Source organism: Monodon monoceros, unplaced genomic scaffold (assembly GCF_005190385.1).
Source record: "Monodon monoceros isolate NGI ecotype Baffin Bay Population unplaced genomic scaffold, NGI_Narwhal_1 Super_Scaffold_11, whole genome shotgun sequence".
NCBI lineage: Eukaryota > Metazoa > Chordata > Mammalia > Artiodactyla > Monodontidae > Monodon > Monodon monoceros.
In genome coordinates, this window is record NW_021703767.1 from 72513166 (window position 1) to 72534146 (window position 20981).

A 20981-nucleotide genomic window follows, 5' to 3' on the forward strand; every position below is an offset into this window, starting at 1 on the left:
AAGATCAGATTGCCTTGGCCAAACACAATCTTTGATTGATATGTAGGCTAGCCACACATTTACATATTGCATAAACGTGTATATATTCATGATTATGTGTGTATGAGAGGGGATGGAGGTGACAGCACATGGGGGAGGGGCACAGGAGAGTTTTTTTTTTTAGACATTTTTTTTCTTATTTACTTAAGTATAGTTGATTTACAATGTTGTGTTAAATACTGCTGTACAGCAAAGTGATTCAGATATATATATATATATATATATATATATACATTTTTAATACTCTTTTCCATTATGGTTTACCATAGGATATATAGTTCTCTGTGCTATACAGTAGGACCTTGTTGTTTATCCATTCCATATATAAAAGTTTACATCTGCTAATCCCAAACTCCCATTCCATCCCTCCGCCAACCCCCTCGCCCTTGGTAACCACCAGTCTGTTCTCTATTAAAAGACATGGTTCTTTGAAATTGATCATCCTTTGGCAAGAAGGATCAAGAGGAAAAAAAGCACAAATAAACAATACTAGGAATGAAAAAGGGGCTACACCTAAATATGCTATAGACATAAAATAATAGGATGTTGAGAATATTTCGAAGTAAGTATGAAATGGGCAAATACCTAGAAAAACTATTAACTGAAATCTGACTGGTACTATATAATCCATTACAATTTTTAATCAGTAATATGAAATCATCCCTCAAAGAGAATTACAAAACCCACTTCAAGGTTTACAAGTAAGAAATGATCCTTATACACAATACATACAACTAACAAAGGATCAGTATCCGGAATATATAAAGAACTTGCACAAATCAGTAAAAAGAACAACCCATTACAAAAATGAAAAAAAATCTTGAGAGGGTAAGTCACAGAATAGGAAACGTGAATGATCAATATTATCAAACAGTGAAATGCACATTAAAATCACAGTAAGATACTATTTCAAACCCAAAACAATGGCAAAAATAACAATACCAAATATTGATGAGAATACAGATCAATTGAAACTGTTACATATTGCTGCTGAAAATGTAAATTATAGAACCATTTGAAAATAATCTGGTGTTATCCACAAAGATGTGTATACATAACCTACGATTTTAACAGCATTTTTAATACTAGTAATAATCCAAAAATAACTTAACATCCATCAAAAGTAAGGTAAATTATAGTATATTCATAAAATAGAAAACTCTAGAGCAGTGAAGATAATGAATCTCAGGCATATAATGTTGACCAAAAACTGCAAGTTGAGAACAGACACAGTATAATGCCAATTATATAAAAACCAAAACAGGCAAAAGAAACAATATATTGTTTAGAAATCTAAATATGTGAAACCAGGACTGTGGTTATTTCTGAGGGGAGAGACAAGGTGATGGGGTCAGGTAAAGTCACACACTGGACTTCAAAGATACTGTTAATGCTCTTTTTCTGTACTTACTAATATATTTTTTTAAAGTTTAAAGATATTTTGATGTGGGTATTTGAAATATAATAGTTACTTCCTTCATGAGAACGTTTAGGCTTAAAGATCATATCACTGAATAAAATTCATTTATAATATATATTTTTAAAAATGTTTTTAGAATGCTAACAAATACTATGAAATTCCTTATAATTACAAAACCAAAAACATCAAGGGGGGAAAATCCTACATGAAAAAATAGTTCTCTCTAAGCATGAGCTACATTAGTAACAAAACTAATAAATAATTCATAGCAACAAAATAAAGTTACTATCTTACCTTTATTGGTGAAATATGAGAGTGAGAAACAAATCCATGGACATTTTCAATTTCTGACAGGTTCTTCTCTGAGACATGAACCAATTCCGGACCTATCACCTCATTAGTGATTTGTGGGGAAATGTGCTCTTGAGGAGGTGTATCTTCATCCTGATACCGGTATTTCTGTAACGTACAGCAAATTATTAAATATGAGGAAGCTCTGAAAAGCAACATGAGTTCAATCCAAATCATGATTTTCATAACTACCCAAATCATAATATTTAACTATATGAAAAGTGTCTTTTACAGTTTAATACATAAAGTCTGAGAGAAATGGTTCTCCATTTTAAAGTTATGCAATATTTTAATAAACTTATCTGATTATTAAAAATAAGTCAGACTCTGGAAAGATGGCAGAGTAGGAAACACCAGGAATCTGTTGCCGCACCTAAACAATAATTACAGAGGCATAATCTGTCTGATGTAATTTTGGAACTCTGGAGTCTGTTGAAGGCTTGCAACTTCAGGGGAAAACTTGGATGTAAACTGTGTTTAATTTGGATCAGTTTTACCACCTCTGTTCAGCATGGTACCGGAAGTCATAGCCAGAACAATTAGGCAAGAAGAAACAATAAAAGGTATCCACTTAGAAAGGAAGTAATATTATCTCTGTCTTATATCAATAAACACTCAGCAAAAAAGCTGTTAGAACTACTGAATGTAGCAGAGCAGTATGATATACTGCTTTGTATCCTACAAAAGCTGACACACAAAAATCAGTTGCATTTCTATACACAAACAGTTGCATTTTATACACAACCTGAAAATTACAAAAATAGTTCCATTTACAACAGCATCAAAAAAAATAAGGTGAAAGACTTGTGCAATGAAAACTACAAAGACTTGTGCAATAACTAAGGTGAAAGACTTGTGCAATGAAAAGACCTGCTGAAAAAAAAAGTTAAAGACAACAGAAATAAATGGAATCACATCCCATGTTCATAGGTTGAAGATTTAATATTGGTAAGATGTCAATACTACTTAAAGCAATTTACAGATTTAATCCGATTCCTATCAAAATCCCAATGACATTTTTTGCAAAATAGAAAAACCCATCCTAAAATTCATTTGGATCTCAAGGGATTCAAATAGTCAAAATCACCATGAAAAAAAAGAACAAAGCTGAAGGACTCACTCTTTCTCATTTCAAAACTTACTACAAAGCTACAGTAATCAAAACAGTTTGGTACTCGCATAAAGACAGACATATAGACCAATGGAATGAAAGAGAGAGTCCAGAAATAAACCCTCACATACAAAAATTATTTTTCACAAGGGTGCCAAGACCATTCAATAGGGAAAAACAGCTTTTACAACAAATCGTGCTGCAAAAACTGGATATCCACACATAAAAGAATGAAGTTGGACCCTTACCTAATACCATATACGAAAATTAACTCAAGGTGGATCAAGGACTTAAATGTAAGACCTAAAACAATAAAACTCTTAGAGGAAAAGCTTTAAGACATTGCGTTTGGCTATGAGTTTTTGGATATGACACCAAAGGCAGAAGTAACAAAAGAAAGAACAGACAAATTTGACTTTATAAAAATTGAAAAATTTTGTGCTTCAAATGACTCTAATCACAGAGTAAAAAGGCAACCCACAGAATGGGAGAAAATATTTACAAATCACATATCTGATAAGGGATTAATACCCAGAATATACAGAAAATTCCTAAAATTCAACAAAAAACTAAACAACTCAATTCAAAAATGGGCAAAGAACTCCAAAGAATATATACAAATAGCCAGTAAGCACATGAAAAGATGCTCAACATCACTAATCATTACAGAAATGCAAATCAAAACTCGAGGTACCACCTCACAACCACTGGAATGGCTACTATTAAAAAAAGCCAAGGACCTACTGTATAACACAGAGAACTATATTCAATATCCTATGATAAACCATAATGGAAAAGAATATAAATAAAAAAGAATGTATACATATATATTTATAACTAAATTGCTTTGCTGTATAGCAGTAATTAACACAACACTGTAAATCAACTATACTTCAATAAAAAAATTATTAAAGAAAAGAAAGACTGGTTAAAAAAAAAAAGCAGAAAACAAGTGTTGGTAAGGATGTAGAGAAATTGGAACACTTGTGCACTATTGGTGGGAATGTAAAATAGTCCAGCCATTGCAGAAAATGGTAGGTGGTTCCTCAAAAATTGAAAATACAATTACCATATGATTCAAGAATTCCACTTCTGGACATATACCCAAAAGAACTGAAAGCAGGGTCTTGAAGAAATATTTGTACACCAGTGTTCATAGTAGCATTATTCACAGTAGGTAAAACATGGAAGAAACCCAAGTATCTATCAATGGATAGATAGATAAGCAAAATGAGGTGTATATATATGTGTATACACACACACACACACACACACACACACACACAAAATGGAATATTATTCAGCCTTTAAGGAAGGAAATTCTGCTATATGTTACAACATGGATGAACCCTGCAGACAGTATGCTAAGTGAAGTAAACCAGTCTCAAAAAGACAAATACTGTATGATTGAACTTACATGAGGTACTTAGAGTAGTCAAAATCATAAAGACAGAAAGTAGAATGGTGGCTATCATGGGCTGGTGGGAGGAGAGAATTGTGAGTTACTGTTCAATAGCACAGAATTTCAGTTTTACTACACTAAACGTTATGGGGACGGATGGTGGTAATGGCTGCTCAACAATGTGGATGCATTTAATACCACTGAACTGTAAACTCAAAAATGGTTAAGGTGGTAAATTTTATGTTATGTGTATTTTTACCACAATTAAAAAATAAATACAAATAAGACTTCAAAGCTAGGTGAAAAAGAAACCTGAATACTGATTTGTCCATTTTTTACCCAATGTTAGCTGAACACTGTGTCTCTAAAGATACAGCTGTTTAAGTGAAGTCAACATAAAAAGCCAAAGCTGTTCAGCTAATTAAGTCTGGTCTTCTTATTCAATTAACTTGTACCAAAAAAAAGTCAGCCTTTTCAAATTCTAATTGAAAATTAATTACTAGATAACAGTATTTTTCTTTTACCTATAAAAGAATACTTGTTTCTTTCTCTCTCTCTTGCATGCTCACGCACGTAGAAAACCAAATCTACCTCACACCATACATAAAAGTAAAGGAAATCCTAATTATAGGAACTGGGAGAAAATAAAAGTGCACGTTTCTCAAATCAGGCTGGGAATGTGTATGCACATACACAAAAACAAAACAAACTTATATACTACACCCCCCCCAAATTAAACACACATATAAAGAAAAGACACAAAAAAGGTGCAATAGAAAACAAATGTTTCTAACAATAAACGATTATTAGCCACTATAAGCTGGCTTTTATAAATCATTGAAAAAAAGAGTCAGCAAAGATTAATAAAGGGATACTCACAAAAGGCATACAAATGGGTCAGTAAACTTATAGGAAAAACATGCTCAACTTTTTTAGTAAGTAAGAATTACAGTGCCAACATTCAGAGAAATGGGCATAAATCATCACATTCCTGGCAGAGGTCTTTTTCTGGTGGGCAGTCTGGCGAAATGTTTCAAAAGTCCTGAAAATGTTTCTATTCCTCCAGTAATTCCACCTCTAGGAATTAATCTTAGAAGATATAGCATTAGTGAGGAGCATAAATATTTGTTGTATATAGACAAACATGTACATTGTAAAATATATTTTTAAAAACTTAGCTATGAATTTGCTGAAAGTTATTACACAACTTCCAGCATCACTTTTTAAACAACATCCTTCTGTGAAATGGTACAATTACATGGAAAACAACAATCAGGCCCACATCAACATCAGTTAATTTAACATGATATAAGAAACCTGGTTTTACATGTAGACTTCAATTATTTTCAAAACCAATGAAAAGAATTCACTAACTTTATCCTGAGTAAGGCTGAAATTAACATAGACATACTTACAAAACTGAACAGGTTATATGCTCAATTGAGTGAAAGCAAAATTTAAGTATTCTTATACCTTAGCAGTAGATACACTATAAGGAAGGAAACTTGATACCATGTTTTCAAACTTTAAGGATACTCCACAACTTAGTATGTACTTTAAAGAGAGATACATGTGGAAGGATATTCCCTATAGTACAGTCTGGAATAAAGAAAAACTGGAAACAAGCTGCCTTTCAATAGATTTTTTAAAAAAATTATGGTACAGTCATCCTAGGAAATGTTATGTGGAAGTTAAATTGGGTAAAAAGCTACTTATTCTAACAGAAAAAAATGAAGACACAATTACTGAATGAGGAAAGCATGTTTCAAAGCTAACACACACAACTTGAACATTTTAAAACAAAGCAATAGTGTATTTATATATGTGTACGTATGTATTAACATTATATGCACATGCAATATGTGCATGTGAGGCATATCCATGAATGTCCATATGCAATTTGGGGGGGTATGAAAAGATTTAAAACAAGAAATGGTTCATTCTGAAAAGTAAAGAAAGAAATCACTAAAAATTTTATGTCTTTTATGTATCTTTAATGTATGTTGCCCCTTGATCCCTTTTTACTCCTTATAATTACTGAGAAACTCAAGGCATTTAACCTGTAGGGTCCCCAGTATAATCACTTCATATTCATGGGACCATTCAGTGTGCTCCCTTGGCTTCTGTACTTCCTGAAAATTGGCAGCTAAATGTAATAGCTTGATCAGTCTCATGTTCAATCCTTTGGCAAGACTATAGATGGTACTATGTTCTTCTATCAAGAAGCACATAATGTCTTGGTTATATCTTTTTGTGATGTTATGAGCTCTTGATACTCAATGCCTGAATCAATTCATTCAATGATGGTTGCAAAGTGATGACAATCTAATTCTATTATTCCTTTTTATTTATTAAAAGATATATGTATAAAAAGAGTAAGTCTCTTCACTTACTATTTGGTTACCTATTGGTATGATTCACACATGAATAACATGTCATTTTATCTACTAGTTTTCAAGACAGATAAAAAACTGGTTCCCTATCATCCTCCTAAAGCAATTAGGAGGTTTTTACATATCAATCAATGCAATTCCGATCAAAATGCCATCTGGCTTTCTTCAGAAATTGACAAGCTGACCCTAATACTCATAAAGAGCTGGAAAGGACCCAGAATAGTCAAAACAGTTTTGAAACAGAAGAAGAAAATGGAGGACTCACACTTCCCGATTTCAAAACTTCCTTCAAAGCTACATGAATCAAGATTGTCATACTGGCATAAGGATAGACACAGAGCAATATAATAATAGAATTAAAAGTCCAAAAATGTATCCTTAGATTATGGTCAACTGATTTTCAACATGAGTGCCAAGAGAACTTAATGAGAAAAGAACATCTTTTCAACAAATGATGCTCAAACATCTGGATGCAAAGGAGTTAAATTAGACCTCTTTCTCAAAATGGATCAACACCTAAAATTTAAGAGCTAAAACTATAAACGTCTTAGAAGAAAACGTAAGTGCAAGTCTTTTGACCTTGTATTAGCCAGTAAGTAACCAAAGTGGGGGAAAAAAACAGATAAATCTGCCTTCATACAAATGAAAAAAATTTTGATCATCAAAGGACATTATCAAAAAGGCAAAAAGATAACCCACAGAATGGGAGAAAATATGTGCAAATTATATATTTGATAAGGCTATTCACAAACAGTACATAAGGTAAGTATCTGGTAAATACCTAGAATACATAAGAAAGTCTTTCAACTCAACAATAAAAAGACAACCCAATTTTAAAATGGGCAAAGGATTTACACAGACATTTCTCCAAAGACGATACACAATTGGCCAATAAGCACATGAAAAGATGTTCAACATCATTAGTCATTGCAAAAATGCAAATCAAAACCACAATGAGATATTACTTCACAGCTACCAGCATGGCTATAATCAAAAAGATGGGCAAAACATATGTTGGTAAGGATGTAAAGATATAGGAATCCTCAAACAGTGCTGGAAGGAATGTAAAATGGTACAGGCACCCTAGAAAGCAGTTTGGCAGTTCCTCAAAAGGTAAAAAGAGTTACCATATGACTGAGCAATTCCACTCCTAGGTATATATCCGACAGAACTGAAAACATGCATCCACACAAAAACCTGTACACAAATGTTCATAGCATCACACTTCATAACAGCCCCAAAGTGGAAACAATCCAAATGTATATCAATTTATGAACGAATAAACAAAATGTGGTATATTCATATACTGAAATATTATTCAAATATAAAAAAGGAATTAAGTATTTATACATCCTACAACATGGAGCTTTGATTACATTATGCTAAGTGAAAGAAGCCAGATGCAAAAGGCCACATACTGTATAATTCCATTTATATGAACATATGTTCAGAATAGGCAAATTCACAGAACCAGAAGGTAGATTAGTGTTTTCCAAGGATGGGGTAGAGGGAAAACAGGAATCAAGTGCTGTGGGTATGGAGCTTCTTTGGGGTGTGACAAAAATGTTCTGGAATTAGTTAGTGGTGATGGTTGCACAGCCTTGTATACAGAACTGTACAGCTTTAAAAGGTTAAGTGTTATGGTATGTGAATACTTTAATTTAAAAATTATTATAAAATGATGGATTACACATATATGATTGCTTTACATCCACTAAAAATGTCCTTTTTGATGCTGAAATTGTCTCATCTCTAGCCAGTAGAAACTCTTAATTTTCTGAGTTCCCTTGTACTTGGCACCTTTAAGAAAGCCTAATAAAACAAAATACAGTTACCAAAAGGAAAATTCTATTACTTATTAGTGATTTAAAAAAGGGATTACTTTGGTTACAATTATTATTTGAGAAAGCATTTCCAAGTAGCTTTCCAGGCCCTCTATTACATTGCACAGCAACATTCATTTGTATTTCTTACTACCTAAAGGTTGATCTCAACCTATTTTCAAAATAATTTTAACATAAAATTTCATATAAACACTGTTAATAGTTAGAATGCATAAAACTAAGCCTCCTACTGTGGTCCAAGCATAACTTATCTAACACCTAAACCAGAAAATAATTACAAAATGGGGATGAGAGAGTAGGGATAAAGGAGGAAGGGGACTTTAAAATGACTGTAATAAGAGCATTTTAAAATGACTGTAATAAGAGCATTCTAAATACATTTCCCCATCTTTTTAATGTTTTTAAGGCTTGTATCCTTAGTATAAAGCCTTCTACTGTCTTTAATCTAGAAAATATAAAAAAGAACCAGTCAGACTGAAGAATAACTGAAACAAAAAACACACTAGAAGGAATTAACAGCAGACTAGGTGATACAGAAAAACAGATAAGTGATCTGGATGATAGAATAATGGAAATCACCCAATCAGAACAGCAAAAAGAAAAACAAAAAAAATGAGAACTGTTTAAGGGATCTCTAGGACAACACCAAGTGTACCAACATTCACATTACAGAAGGCACAGAAGGAGAAGCGGGAGAGAAGGGGGTCGAAAACGTATTTGATGAAATTATGACAGAAAATTTCCCAAACCTGAAGAAGGAAACAGATATCCAGGTATGAGGAGTACAGAGGGTCCCGAAAAGATGAACCCAAACAAACTCACGTCAAGACATATCATAATTAAATTGGCAAAAATTAAAGAGAGAATTCTAAACGCAGCATAAAAAAACAAAGAATCAGGCTATCAGCTGATTTTTCTGCAGAAACCTCGCAGGCCAGAAGGGAAGGGCAATTATCTCTGATAAATATAGGTGCAAAAATCCTTAACAAAATATTAGCAAACCAATTTCAACAATATATAAAACGAATCATACAGCATGATCAAGTGGAATTTATTCCAGGGATGCAAGGGTGGTTCAATATTCACAAATGAATCAGTGTGATACACCACATTAACAAAAGGAAGGATAAATTAAAAATCACATGATCATCTCAATAATCGCAGAGAAAGCATCTGACAAAATTCAACGTCCATTTATGATAAAAACTCCCAACAAAGTGGATATAGAGAGAATATATCTCAACATAATAAAGGCCATTTATGATAAACCCACAGCTAAAATCATACTCAACAGTGAAAAGCTGAAAGCCTTTCCTCTAAAATCAGGAACAAGACAAGAATGTCCACTCTCATCACTGCTATTTAACATAGTACTGGAAGTCCTAGCCACAGCAACCAGACAAGAAAAAGAAATACCAGGCATCCAAATAGAAAGGGAAGAACTAAAACTGTCACTATCTGCAGATGGCATGAAACTATATACAGAAAACCCTAAAGTTTCCATGCAAAAACTATTAGGATAAATGAATTAAGTTTGCAAGAATACAAGATTAATACACAGAAGTCTGTTGCTTTTCTATACACTAATAATGAACTATCAGAAAGAGAAAGAAAACAATACCACTTGAAATTGCATCAAAAAAAATAAAATAAAATACCTAGGAATAAACTTAACCAAGGAGATGAAAGACCTATACTGTGAAAACTGTAAAATACTGATGAAGGAAACTGAAGATGATACAAAGAAACAGAAAGATATTCCATGTTCTTGAATCAGAAAAATATTGTTAAAATGTCCACACCATCCAAAGCATTCTACGGAGTCAACACAATCCCTATCAAAATACCAACAGAACTAGAATACATAATCCTAAAATTTATATGGAACCACACAAAAGGCCCTGAAGTGCCAAGGCAAATTCTATGTGATTCTTTACAGGAACATTTGCTGACCCCGGATTTAAACTAAAAGCAATCAATCAGATGATATAATGAAATAAAAGACTACATTTACAACAGAAGCAAAAAAGGTATGCCTAGGAATTAATAAATCTAAAGTATCCAAATGTCCAACTTTACCAAATACAAAGGTATACCATGTTCTTGGCAAAGAAAGCTAAGACGCCAACAGTAGTTAAATTAAAAGGGAGTACTTAAAAATATTCAAATAACCCAAAAGGAGACAAGGAGAACAAAGAAGCCTAAGAGAGAGGGTATAAAGATGAAAAAAAGTTTTTTAATAATAAATAAAAAGCAGATATTAATCTAATCTTATTGATAATTATAGTAAATGAAATAGACCTAAACACTAAGTAGAGTTTATCAGAATGGATAAAAAGGCAAGAGATGTACTTTATACATAAAGACAGAGATAGGGTGAAAGTATATGAATGAAAAAAGATATATCCTATAAATTGTAAGCATAAGAAAACTGGAGTGGCTACACTTATATCTGATAAAACGACTTCGAGAAAAAGAGCATTACCTAAAGAAAAAGAGATTTCAAAATGATAAAAATTTAATTCACCAGGAGATAGAACAACCATAAATGTGTGCACCTAATCACAGAGCCTTAACATACACAAGCAAAAACAAAATAATTAAAGGGAGAAACAGACAATTCCACAATCTTGGTAAGAGATTTAAACTCCTTTATCATGAATTGATAGAACTATACAAATGTCAGTAAACAATCTAAACTATCAACCATCTTGATCTAACTGATATTTATAGCTCGCTATGCTCAACAACTGAAGAAAATATATTCTTTTTGTTGTACATGATATGTTTGCCTAGACAGGACATATGTTAGATCATAAAACAAGTCACAAATTTAAAAGGACTAAAATCATAAAGAATTTATTCTCTGACCACTACAGAACTAACTTGGGAACAAACAATAAGACATCTAGCTAAAACTCTTAATATCTGAATAATAAACAACATACTCCTAAAACTCATGCATCAAAAATGAACTCAATAAGGAAATCAGAAACATTCTGAAACTGAATGATAATGAAAATAAAACAGTTTTAAAATTTGTAGAATGAAGCTAAAGCAGTACTGTGTAGTAAAGAATTTAACTTTGCCCAAAGAAAGGTTTGGCCTTTGTCCTCAGCTCCTGGAAGGTAATCTCTAAACCCTTGGAATGTCCTACCTGATATGAATGTCTTTGCCAATCTGGGGGCTTTGTGACACACCAGATAGTATAACCGTGTAATTTACGGTGGAGAGTTTGGATCACATATTATCAGCTTAACCTCTAAGATGGGCTGGAGATAGGTCAGCATCATGAGCAGGCACCCATATAGATGTGACTGGGTCCCAATAAAAACTCTGGACACCAAGGCTTGGGTGAGTTTCTCTGGTTAGAAATATTCAGTGTGTATTATCACACATTGCTGCCAGAAAAGTTAAAGTCGTCCATGACTCCACAGAGAGAACACCTGGAAACTCCTCATTTGTAACTCTCTCAGACTCTACCCCATGTAACTCTCCCTTTGCTGATTTTAATTTCCATCCTTCACTATAATAAACCGTAACCATGAATATAACAGCTTTCAATGAGTTCTTTGAGTCTTCTATTGAATTACTGAACCAAAGAGTGGTTTCGGGAACCCCTAAACCTGCAACTGCCTTCAGTGAAATCTTTGAGTCTTCTACTGAATTACTGAAACTAAGACTGGTTTTGGGAACCCCTACACCTGCAACTGGTGTCAAAAGTAAAAGTGGTCTTGTGATCTGTTCCTAAACTTTACAAGCACTTAGAAATAAATTTGTAGCTTCAAATGCTTATACTAGAGAAGGAAGTTTAAAATCAGTGACCTAAGGATTCACCTCAAGAGGCTACAAAAAGAAGACTAAAGTAAACCAAAAATAAGAGAAAGAAGAAAATAATAAAGGACAGAAATCAATGAAGTTGAAAACAGACAATTGAGAATATTAACAAAGTCAAATGTTAACAAACTGAATAAACCCTTTTTCTAGACTGGTAGAGGAAAAAGAGAATACAATCACCAATATCAAGAATGAAAGAGAAGTTATCACTACCAAAAAAAACCTACAAACTTTAAAAAGACAAGAAAATAATTACGAACAACTTGAGGCCAAATAATTCAACACGTTAGATGAAATCAAGAAATTCCTTGAAAAATACTATTTTCCACACACAATATCTTGACACAACATGAAAACAGGTCTGAAGGGCCCCATATCTATTTTAAAAAACTGAATTTGTTATCAAAATTCTTCTACAGAGAAGTCCCAGATGGGAATTCTACCAAATATTTAAAACAGAGATGACATTTTTACACAAATTCTTTTAGAAAACAGAAACATTTTCCAACTATAAGACCAGCACAGCCTTAATATTAAACCCTGACAAAGACATTACAGAAGAAAATGATGAACCAATGTCCCTCACGAACACATGCAAGAAATCTTTTTTAAAAAGTAGCAAATTCACTATGAAAATGATAATCCAAACAATAACACATCATGACTAAATAATATTTATCACAAGACAAGGTTTATTTAACATCTAAAAAAAAAGTGTAATTCTCCATATTAACATAATAAAGGAGAAAAACTACATGATCATTTCAACATATGGAAAACATATGACTCAATTTAAGCCAAATTCATGATAAAATTCTCAGCAAACTAAAAGTCCAGAAAAATCTCAATCCAGTAAAGGTCATATACAAAACCCCACCGCTAACCTGTCTAATGATGAAATGCTGAACATTATCCTCATTAAGATGGGGAACAAAACAAAGGATTCTCATGCTTCTTATTTCTATTTAACATGATGTTGAATGTCCTAACCATGGCTAGAGGGCAAGTAAAAGAAATAAAAAGCTTAAGAGCCAGTAAGGAAGAAGCAAAATTGTCTCTATTTACAAATGACATGATTGTTTATACTGAAAATTTACAAAGAATTTACAAAACTACTAAAACTAATAGTTAAATTTAATAAGGTTGCAGGATACTACGTTAAGCAATCAAACTGTATTTTTTTTCCTAGCAAAAGCAAATAATTGGAAACCAAAACTTTCAAAAAATTCCATTTACGCCAACTCCAAAAAAGATAAAATATTTAGGACTAAACTGTAGTGAATGATATGCAAGATGTCTTCACTGCAAATTACAGAACATTGCTAAAAGAAATTAAAACCTGAAGAGAGACATAATATGTGGATTGGAAGACTCAATATTCTTAAGATGTTTGTTTTCTTCCAATGATTTATAGATTCAATGCAATCCCAATAATAATTCCAACACACTTTTTTTTTTAAATTTTATTTATTTTTGGCTGCGTTGGGTCTTCGTTGCTGCGCGCGGGCTTTCTCTAGCTGCAGCGAGTGGGGGCTACTCTTTGTTGTGGTGCATGGGCTTCTCATTGCAGTGGCTTCTCTTGTTGCAGAGCATGGGCTCTAGGCACATGGGCTTCACTAGTTGTGGCTCGCGGGCTCTAGAGCACAGGCTCAGTACTTGTGGCGCACGGCCTTAGTTGCTCCACGGCATATGAGATCTTCCCGGACCAGGGATTAAACCCGTGTCCCCTGCATTGGTAGGCAGATTCTTAACCACTGCACCACCAGGGAGGTCCCTCCAACACACCTTTTGTAGAAACTGATAAACTGATTGCAAAATGTTAAAAATGCAAATGATCGAGATTAGCCAAACCAAATTTTTAAAAAGAATGATGTTGAAAGGCTTACACTACTTGATGTCAACACAGTGTGGTATTGGTCAAAAGGTGGACAGACTTATCAATGGAACGGAAAAAAGAGTTCAAAAATAAATGTACACATATATGGTTAATTGTTTTTTGACAAAGTGCAATGCAAATTCAGTGAGGGAGGGCAAAAGGCTTTTCAACAAATAATGCTGTAACTACTGGATATTCATAAAGACATTAACATTGACCCTTACCTTACCTCACATGCAAAACTGATTCAAAATGAATCACAGACCTAAAAGTAAAATCTAAAACTATAAAATTTCTAGAAGAAAATATAAAAAAAAAATTGCCAACTTTGGGTAGGAAAAGATTTACTATACAGAACACACAAAACAATAATAAAAACATTTCACAACCTAGGCTTTATTAAAAATTTTGCTCTTTAAAATCACCACTAAGGAAAGTAAAAGGCAAATTACAAAATGAGAGAAAATATTTGCAATAAATAAATCTGACAAAGGACTCATATCTGAATATATAAAGGCCTTTTACAACTCAGTAACAGGAAGACAAACAATCCAGTTTTATAAACTGGGGAACAAATTTATATAACACTTCATGTATTAGTTTCCTAAGGCTACTGTAACAAAGTACCACAAACTGGGTGGCTTAAACAGCTTAAACAACTGAAATTCATTACCTCACAGTTCTGGAGACTACAAGTCTGAGATCAAGATATTAGCAGAGCTGGTTCCTTCTTAGGACTGTGAGGAAGAATCTATTCCATGCCTCTCTCCTGGTGGCTTGCTGGCACTCTTTGGCATTCCATGGCTGTGGATGCAGCACCCATATCTCTGCCTTTATCTTCACATGGCATTCTTGCCTGTCTCTTTGTCCAAATTTTCCCTTGTTATAAGCACACCAGCCATATTGGATTAATGCCCACTATAATGACCTCATTTCAAATTAATTATATCTGTAGAGACTTTATCTCCAAATAAGGTGACATTCTGAGGTACTAGGGGTTAGGACTCTAACATATCTGTTTTTTTGAGGGGATACAACTGAACATGTAACACTTTCCAAAAGATGAGCTACTAATGTCAAACATGAAAGGATGGGCAACATCACAAGTCATAAGGAAATGTAAAATAAAACCAAAATGAGATACTACTGCATAGCCACCAAAAGGGCTAAAACTTTTTTAGAAAACTCAAGTGTTGGTGAGAACGTAGAGCAAGTGGGATACTCATATACTGCTAGGATATGAAAATAACCATTCTCATACCTAGGATATGAAAACAACTGTTAGATATCCAAAAGAAACAAAAACTGCTGTCCACAAAAAAAAACTTGTACATGAAGGTTCATAGAATCTTTATTCAAAATAGCCAGAAACTGTTAACCCAAATGTCCATCAAAAGATATGAATAAGGTTAAATATATCCATCTGTATAGAATATACCTCTGCAAAAAAAGAAGCAAACTACTTACACAAGCAACAACCTAAATGACTCTCAAAAGCCTTATGCTGAGTTAAAGAAGCCAGAAACAAAACAGTACTTACTATATGAATTCATTTATATAAAATTATTGAAAATGTAAAATTATTTATTGCAACAAAAGGCAGATCAGTGGTATCTGGTAGGGAATGGAAAGTTGGATGGAATGCAAAGGAGCACAAAGAATACTTTTGGAGTGGAAAACTTGCACAAGCCTCTTAGATAGCCTCATCACCAGTGGGCAGAGAGCAGAAGCAAGAAAACCAACAATTCTGCAGCCTGTGGAACAAAAAACACATTCACAGAAACACAGACGAGATGAAAAGGCAGAGGGCTATGTACCAGATGAAGGAACAAGATAAAACCCCAGAAAAACAACTAAATGAAGTGGAGATAGGAAGCCTTCCAGAAAAAGAATTCAGAATAATGACAGTGAAGATGATCCAGGACCTCGGAAAAACAATGGAGGCAAAGACCGAGAAGATGCAAGAAATGTTTAACAAAGACCTAGAAGAATTAAAGAAGAAACAAACAGAGATGAACAATACAATAACTGAAATGAAAACTACACTAGAAGGAATCAATAGCAGAATAACTGAGGCAGAAGAACGGATAAGTGACCTGGAAGACAGAATGGTGGAATTCACTGCCATGGAAGAGAATAAAGAAAAAAGAATGAAAAGAAATGAAGACCTCTGGGACATTAAACGCAACAACATTTGCATTATAGGGGTCCCAGAAGGAGAAGAGAGAAAGGACCAGAGAAAATATTTGAAAAGATTATACTCGAAAACTTCCCTAACATGGGAAAGGAAATAGCCACCCAAGTCCAGGAAGTGCAGAGAGTCCCATACAGGATAAACCCAAGGAGAAACACGCCAAGACACACAGTTATCAAATAGGCAAAACTTAAAGACAAAGAAAAATTACTGAAAGCAGCAAGGGAAAAATGACAAATAACATACAAGGGAACTCCCATAAGGTTAAAAGCAGATTTCTCAGCAGAAACTCTACAAGCCAGAAGGGAGTGGCATGATATACTTAAAGTGATGAAAGGGAAGAACCTACAACCAAGATTACTCTACATGGCAAGGATCTCATTCAGATTCAATGGAGAATCAAAGGCTTTACACACAAGCAAAAGCTAAGAGAATTCAGCACCACCAAACCAGCTCTACAACAAATGTTAAAGGAACTTCTCTAAGTGGGAAACACAAGAGAAGAAAAGGACCTACAAACAAATGCAAAACAATTAAGAAAATGGTAATAGGAACATACATATTGATAATTACCTTAAACATGAATGGGTTAAATGCTCCAACCAAAAGACACAGCCTTGCTGAATGGATACAAAAACAAGACCCACATATATGCTGTCTACAAGAGACCCACTTCAGACTTAGGGACACATACAGACTGAAAGTGAGGGCATGGAAAAATATATTCCATGCAAATGGAAATCAAAAGAAAGCTGGAGTAGCAACACTCAAATCAGATAAAACAGACTTTAAAATAAAGAGTGTTACAAGAGACAAGGAAGGACACTACATAATGATCAAGGGATCAATCCAACAAGATGATATAACAATTATAAATATATATGCACCCAACACAGAAGCACCTCAATACATAAAGCAAATGCTAACAGCTGTAAAAGAGGAAATCGACAGTAACACAATAATAGTGGGGGACTTTAACACCTCACTTACACCAATGGACAGATCATCCAAACAGAAAATTAATAAGGAAACAGAAGCTTTAAATGACACAAAAGACCAGATAGATTTAATTGATATTTATAGGACATTCCAACCAAACACAGCAGATTACACTTTCTTCTAAAGTGCACACAGAACATTCTCCAGGATAGATCACATCTTGGGTCACAAATCAAGCCTCAGTAAATTTAAGAAAACTGAAATCATATCAAGCATCTTTTCTGACAACAACACTATGAGATTAGAAATCAATTACAGGGAAAAAAACATAAAAAACACAAACACATGGAGGCTAAACAATAAATTACTAAATAACCTAGATATCACTGAAGAAATCAAAGAGGAAATCAAAAAATACCTAGAGACAAATGACAATGAAAACACGACGATCCAAAACTATGGGATGCAGCAAAAGCATTTCTAAGAGGGAAGTTTATAGCTATACAAGCCTACCTCAAGAAACAAGAAAAATCTCAAATAAATAATCTAACCTTACACCTAAAGGAACTAGAGAAAGAAGAACAAACAAAACCCAAAGTTAGCAGAAGGAAAGATTTCATAAAGATCAGAGCAGAAGTAAATGAAATAGAAACAAAGAAGACAATAGCAAAGATCAATAAAACTAAAAGGTGGTTCTTTGAAAACATAAACAAAATTGATAAACCATTAGCCAGACTCATCAAGAAAAAGAGGGAGAGGATTCAAATCAATAAAAATGAAAAGGGAGAAATTAAAACAGACACCGCAGAAATACAAAGCATTCTAAGAGATTACTACAAGCAACTCTATGTCAATAAAATGGACAACGTGGAAAAAATGGACAAATTCTTCGAAAGGTATTACCTTCAAAGACTGAACCAGGAAGAAATAGAAAATATGAACAGACCAATCACAAGTAATGAAATTGAAACTGTGATTAAAAATCTTCCAGCAAACAAAAGTCCAGGACCAGATGGCTTCACAGATGAATTCTATCAAACATTTAGAGAAGAGCTAACACCCATCCTTCTCAAACTCTTCCGAAAAACTGTGAAGGAAGGAACACTCCCAAACTCATTCTATGAGGCCACCATCACCCTGATACCAAAACCAGACAAAGTTACTACAAGAAAAGAAAATTACAGACCAATATCACTGATGAATATAGAGGCAAAAATCCTCAACAAAATACTATCAAACAGAACCCAACAACACATTAAAAGGATCACACACGATGATCAACTGGGATTTATCCCAGGGACGCAAGGATTCTTCAATATACGCAAATCAATCAATGTGATATACTATATTAACAAATTGAAGGAGAAAAACCATATGGTCATCTCAATAGATGCAGAGAAAGCTTTTGACAAAATTCAACACCCATTTATGATAAAAACCCTCCAGAAAGTAGGCATAGAGGGAACTTTCCTCAACATAATAAAGGTCATACATGACAAACCCACAGCCAACATCGTCCTCAATGGTGAAAAACTGAAAGCCTTTCCACTAAGGTCAGGAACAAGACAAGGTTGCCCACTCTCACCACTCTTATTCAACATAGTTTTGGAAGTTTTAGCCACAGCAATCAGGGAAGAAAAGGAAATAAAAGGAATCCAAATCGGAAAAGAAGAAGTAAAGCTGTCACTCTTTGCAGATGACATGATACTATACATAGAGAATCCTAAAGATGCTACCAGAAAACTACTGGAGCTAATCAATGAATTTGGTAAAGTAGCAGGATACAAAATTAATGCACAGAAATCTCTGGCATTCCTATACACTAATGAGGAAAAATCTGAAAGTGAAATCAAGAAAACACTCCCATTTACCATTGCAACAAAAAGAATAAAATATCTAGGAATAAACCTACCTAAGGAGACAAAAGACCTGTATGCAGAAAATTATAAGACACTGATGAAAGAAATTAAAGATGATGCAAATAGATGGAGAGATATATCATGTTGCTGGATTGGAAGAATCAACATTGTGAAAATGACTCTACTACCCAAAGCAATCTACAGATTCAATGCAATCCCTAACAAACTACCACTGGCATTTTTCACAGAACTAGAACAAAAAATTTCACAATTTGTATGGAAACACAAAAGACCCCGAATAGCCAAAGCAATCTTGAGAACGAAAAACGGAGCTGGAGGAATCAGGCTCCTTGACTTCAGACAATACTACAAAGCTACAGTAATCAAGACAGTATGGTACTGACACAAAAACAGAAATATAGATCAATGGAAAAGGATAGAAAGCCCAGAGATAAACCCAGGCACATATAGTCACCTTATCTTTGATAAAGGAGGCAGGATGTACAGTGGAGAAAGGAGAAAGGACAGCCTCTTCAATAAGTGGTTCTGGGAAAACTGGACAGGTACATGTAAAAGTATGAGATTAGATCACTCCCTAACACCATACACAAAAATAAGCTCAAAATGGATTAAAGACCTAAATGTAAGGCCAGAAACTATCAAACTCTTAGAGGAAAACATAGGCAGAACACTCTATGACATAAATCACAGCAAGATCCTTTTTGACCCACCTCTTAGAGAAATGGAAATAAAAACAAAAATAAACAAATGGGACCTAATGAAACTTCAAAGCTTCTTCACAGCAAAGGAAACCATAAACAAGACCAAAAGACAACCCTCAGAATGGGAGAAAATATTTGCAAATGAAGCAACAGACAAAGGATTAATCTCCAAAATTTATAAGCAGCTCATGCAGCTCAGTAACAAAAAAACAAACAACCCAATCCAAAAATGGGCAGAAGACCTAAATAGACATTTCTCCAAAGAAGGTATACAGACTGCCAACAAACACATGAAAGAATGCTCGACATCATTAATCATTAGAGAAATGCAAATCAAAACTACAATGAGATATCATCTCACACCAGTCAGAATGGCCATCATCAAAAAATCTAGAAACAATAAATGCTGGAGAGGGTGTGGAGAAAAGGGAACACTCTTCCACTGCTGGTGGGAATGTGAATTGGTACAGCCACTATGGAGAACAGTATGGAGGTTCCTTAAAAAACTACAAACAGAACTACCATATGACCCAGCAATCCCACTACTGGGCATATACCCTGAGGAAACCATAATTCAAAGAGTCATGTACCAAAATGTTCATTGCAGCTCTATTTACAATAGCCTGGAGATGGCAACAACCTAAGTGTCCATCATTGGACAAATGGATAAAGAAGATGTGGCACATATATACAATGGAATATTACTCAGCCATAAAAAGAAACGAAATTGAGCTATTTGTAATGAGGTGGATAGATCTAGAGTCTGTCATACAGAGTGAAGTAAGTCAGAAAGAGAAAGACAAATACCGTATGCTAACACATATATATGGAATTTAAGGAAAAAAAAATGTCATGAAGAACCTAGGGGTAAGACAGGAATAAAAACACAGACCTACTAGAGAATGGACTTGGACTTGAGGATATGGGGAGGGGGAAGGGTGAGCTGTGACAAAGTGAGAGAGAGGCATGGACGTATATACACTACCAAACGTAA

The 20981-nt window shown here is 34.0% G+C and overlaps 1 protein-coding gene across 10 annotated transcripts in view; it reads right to left on the minus strand.

The window, feature by feature from the left end:
* Positions 1-20981, minus strand: part of DLG1 (discs large MAGUK scaffold protein 1) — a 284649-nt gene that overhangs the window by 181295 nt on the left and 82373 nt on the right. For all 10 annotated transcript variants that reach the window (XM_029215162.1, XM_029215160.1, XM_029215159.1 and 7 more), the window contains exon 5: positions 1754-1918. In XM_029215162.1, coding sequence (XP_029070995.1) covers positions 1754-1918 — 165 coding nt within the window. The remainder of the gene's footprint in view (positions 1-1753; positions 1919-20981) is intronic.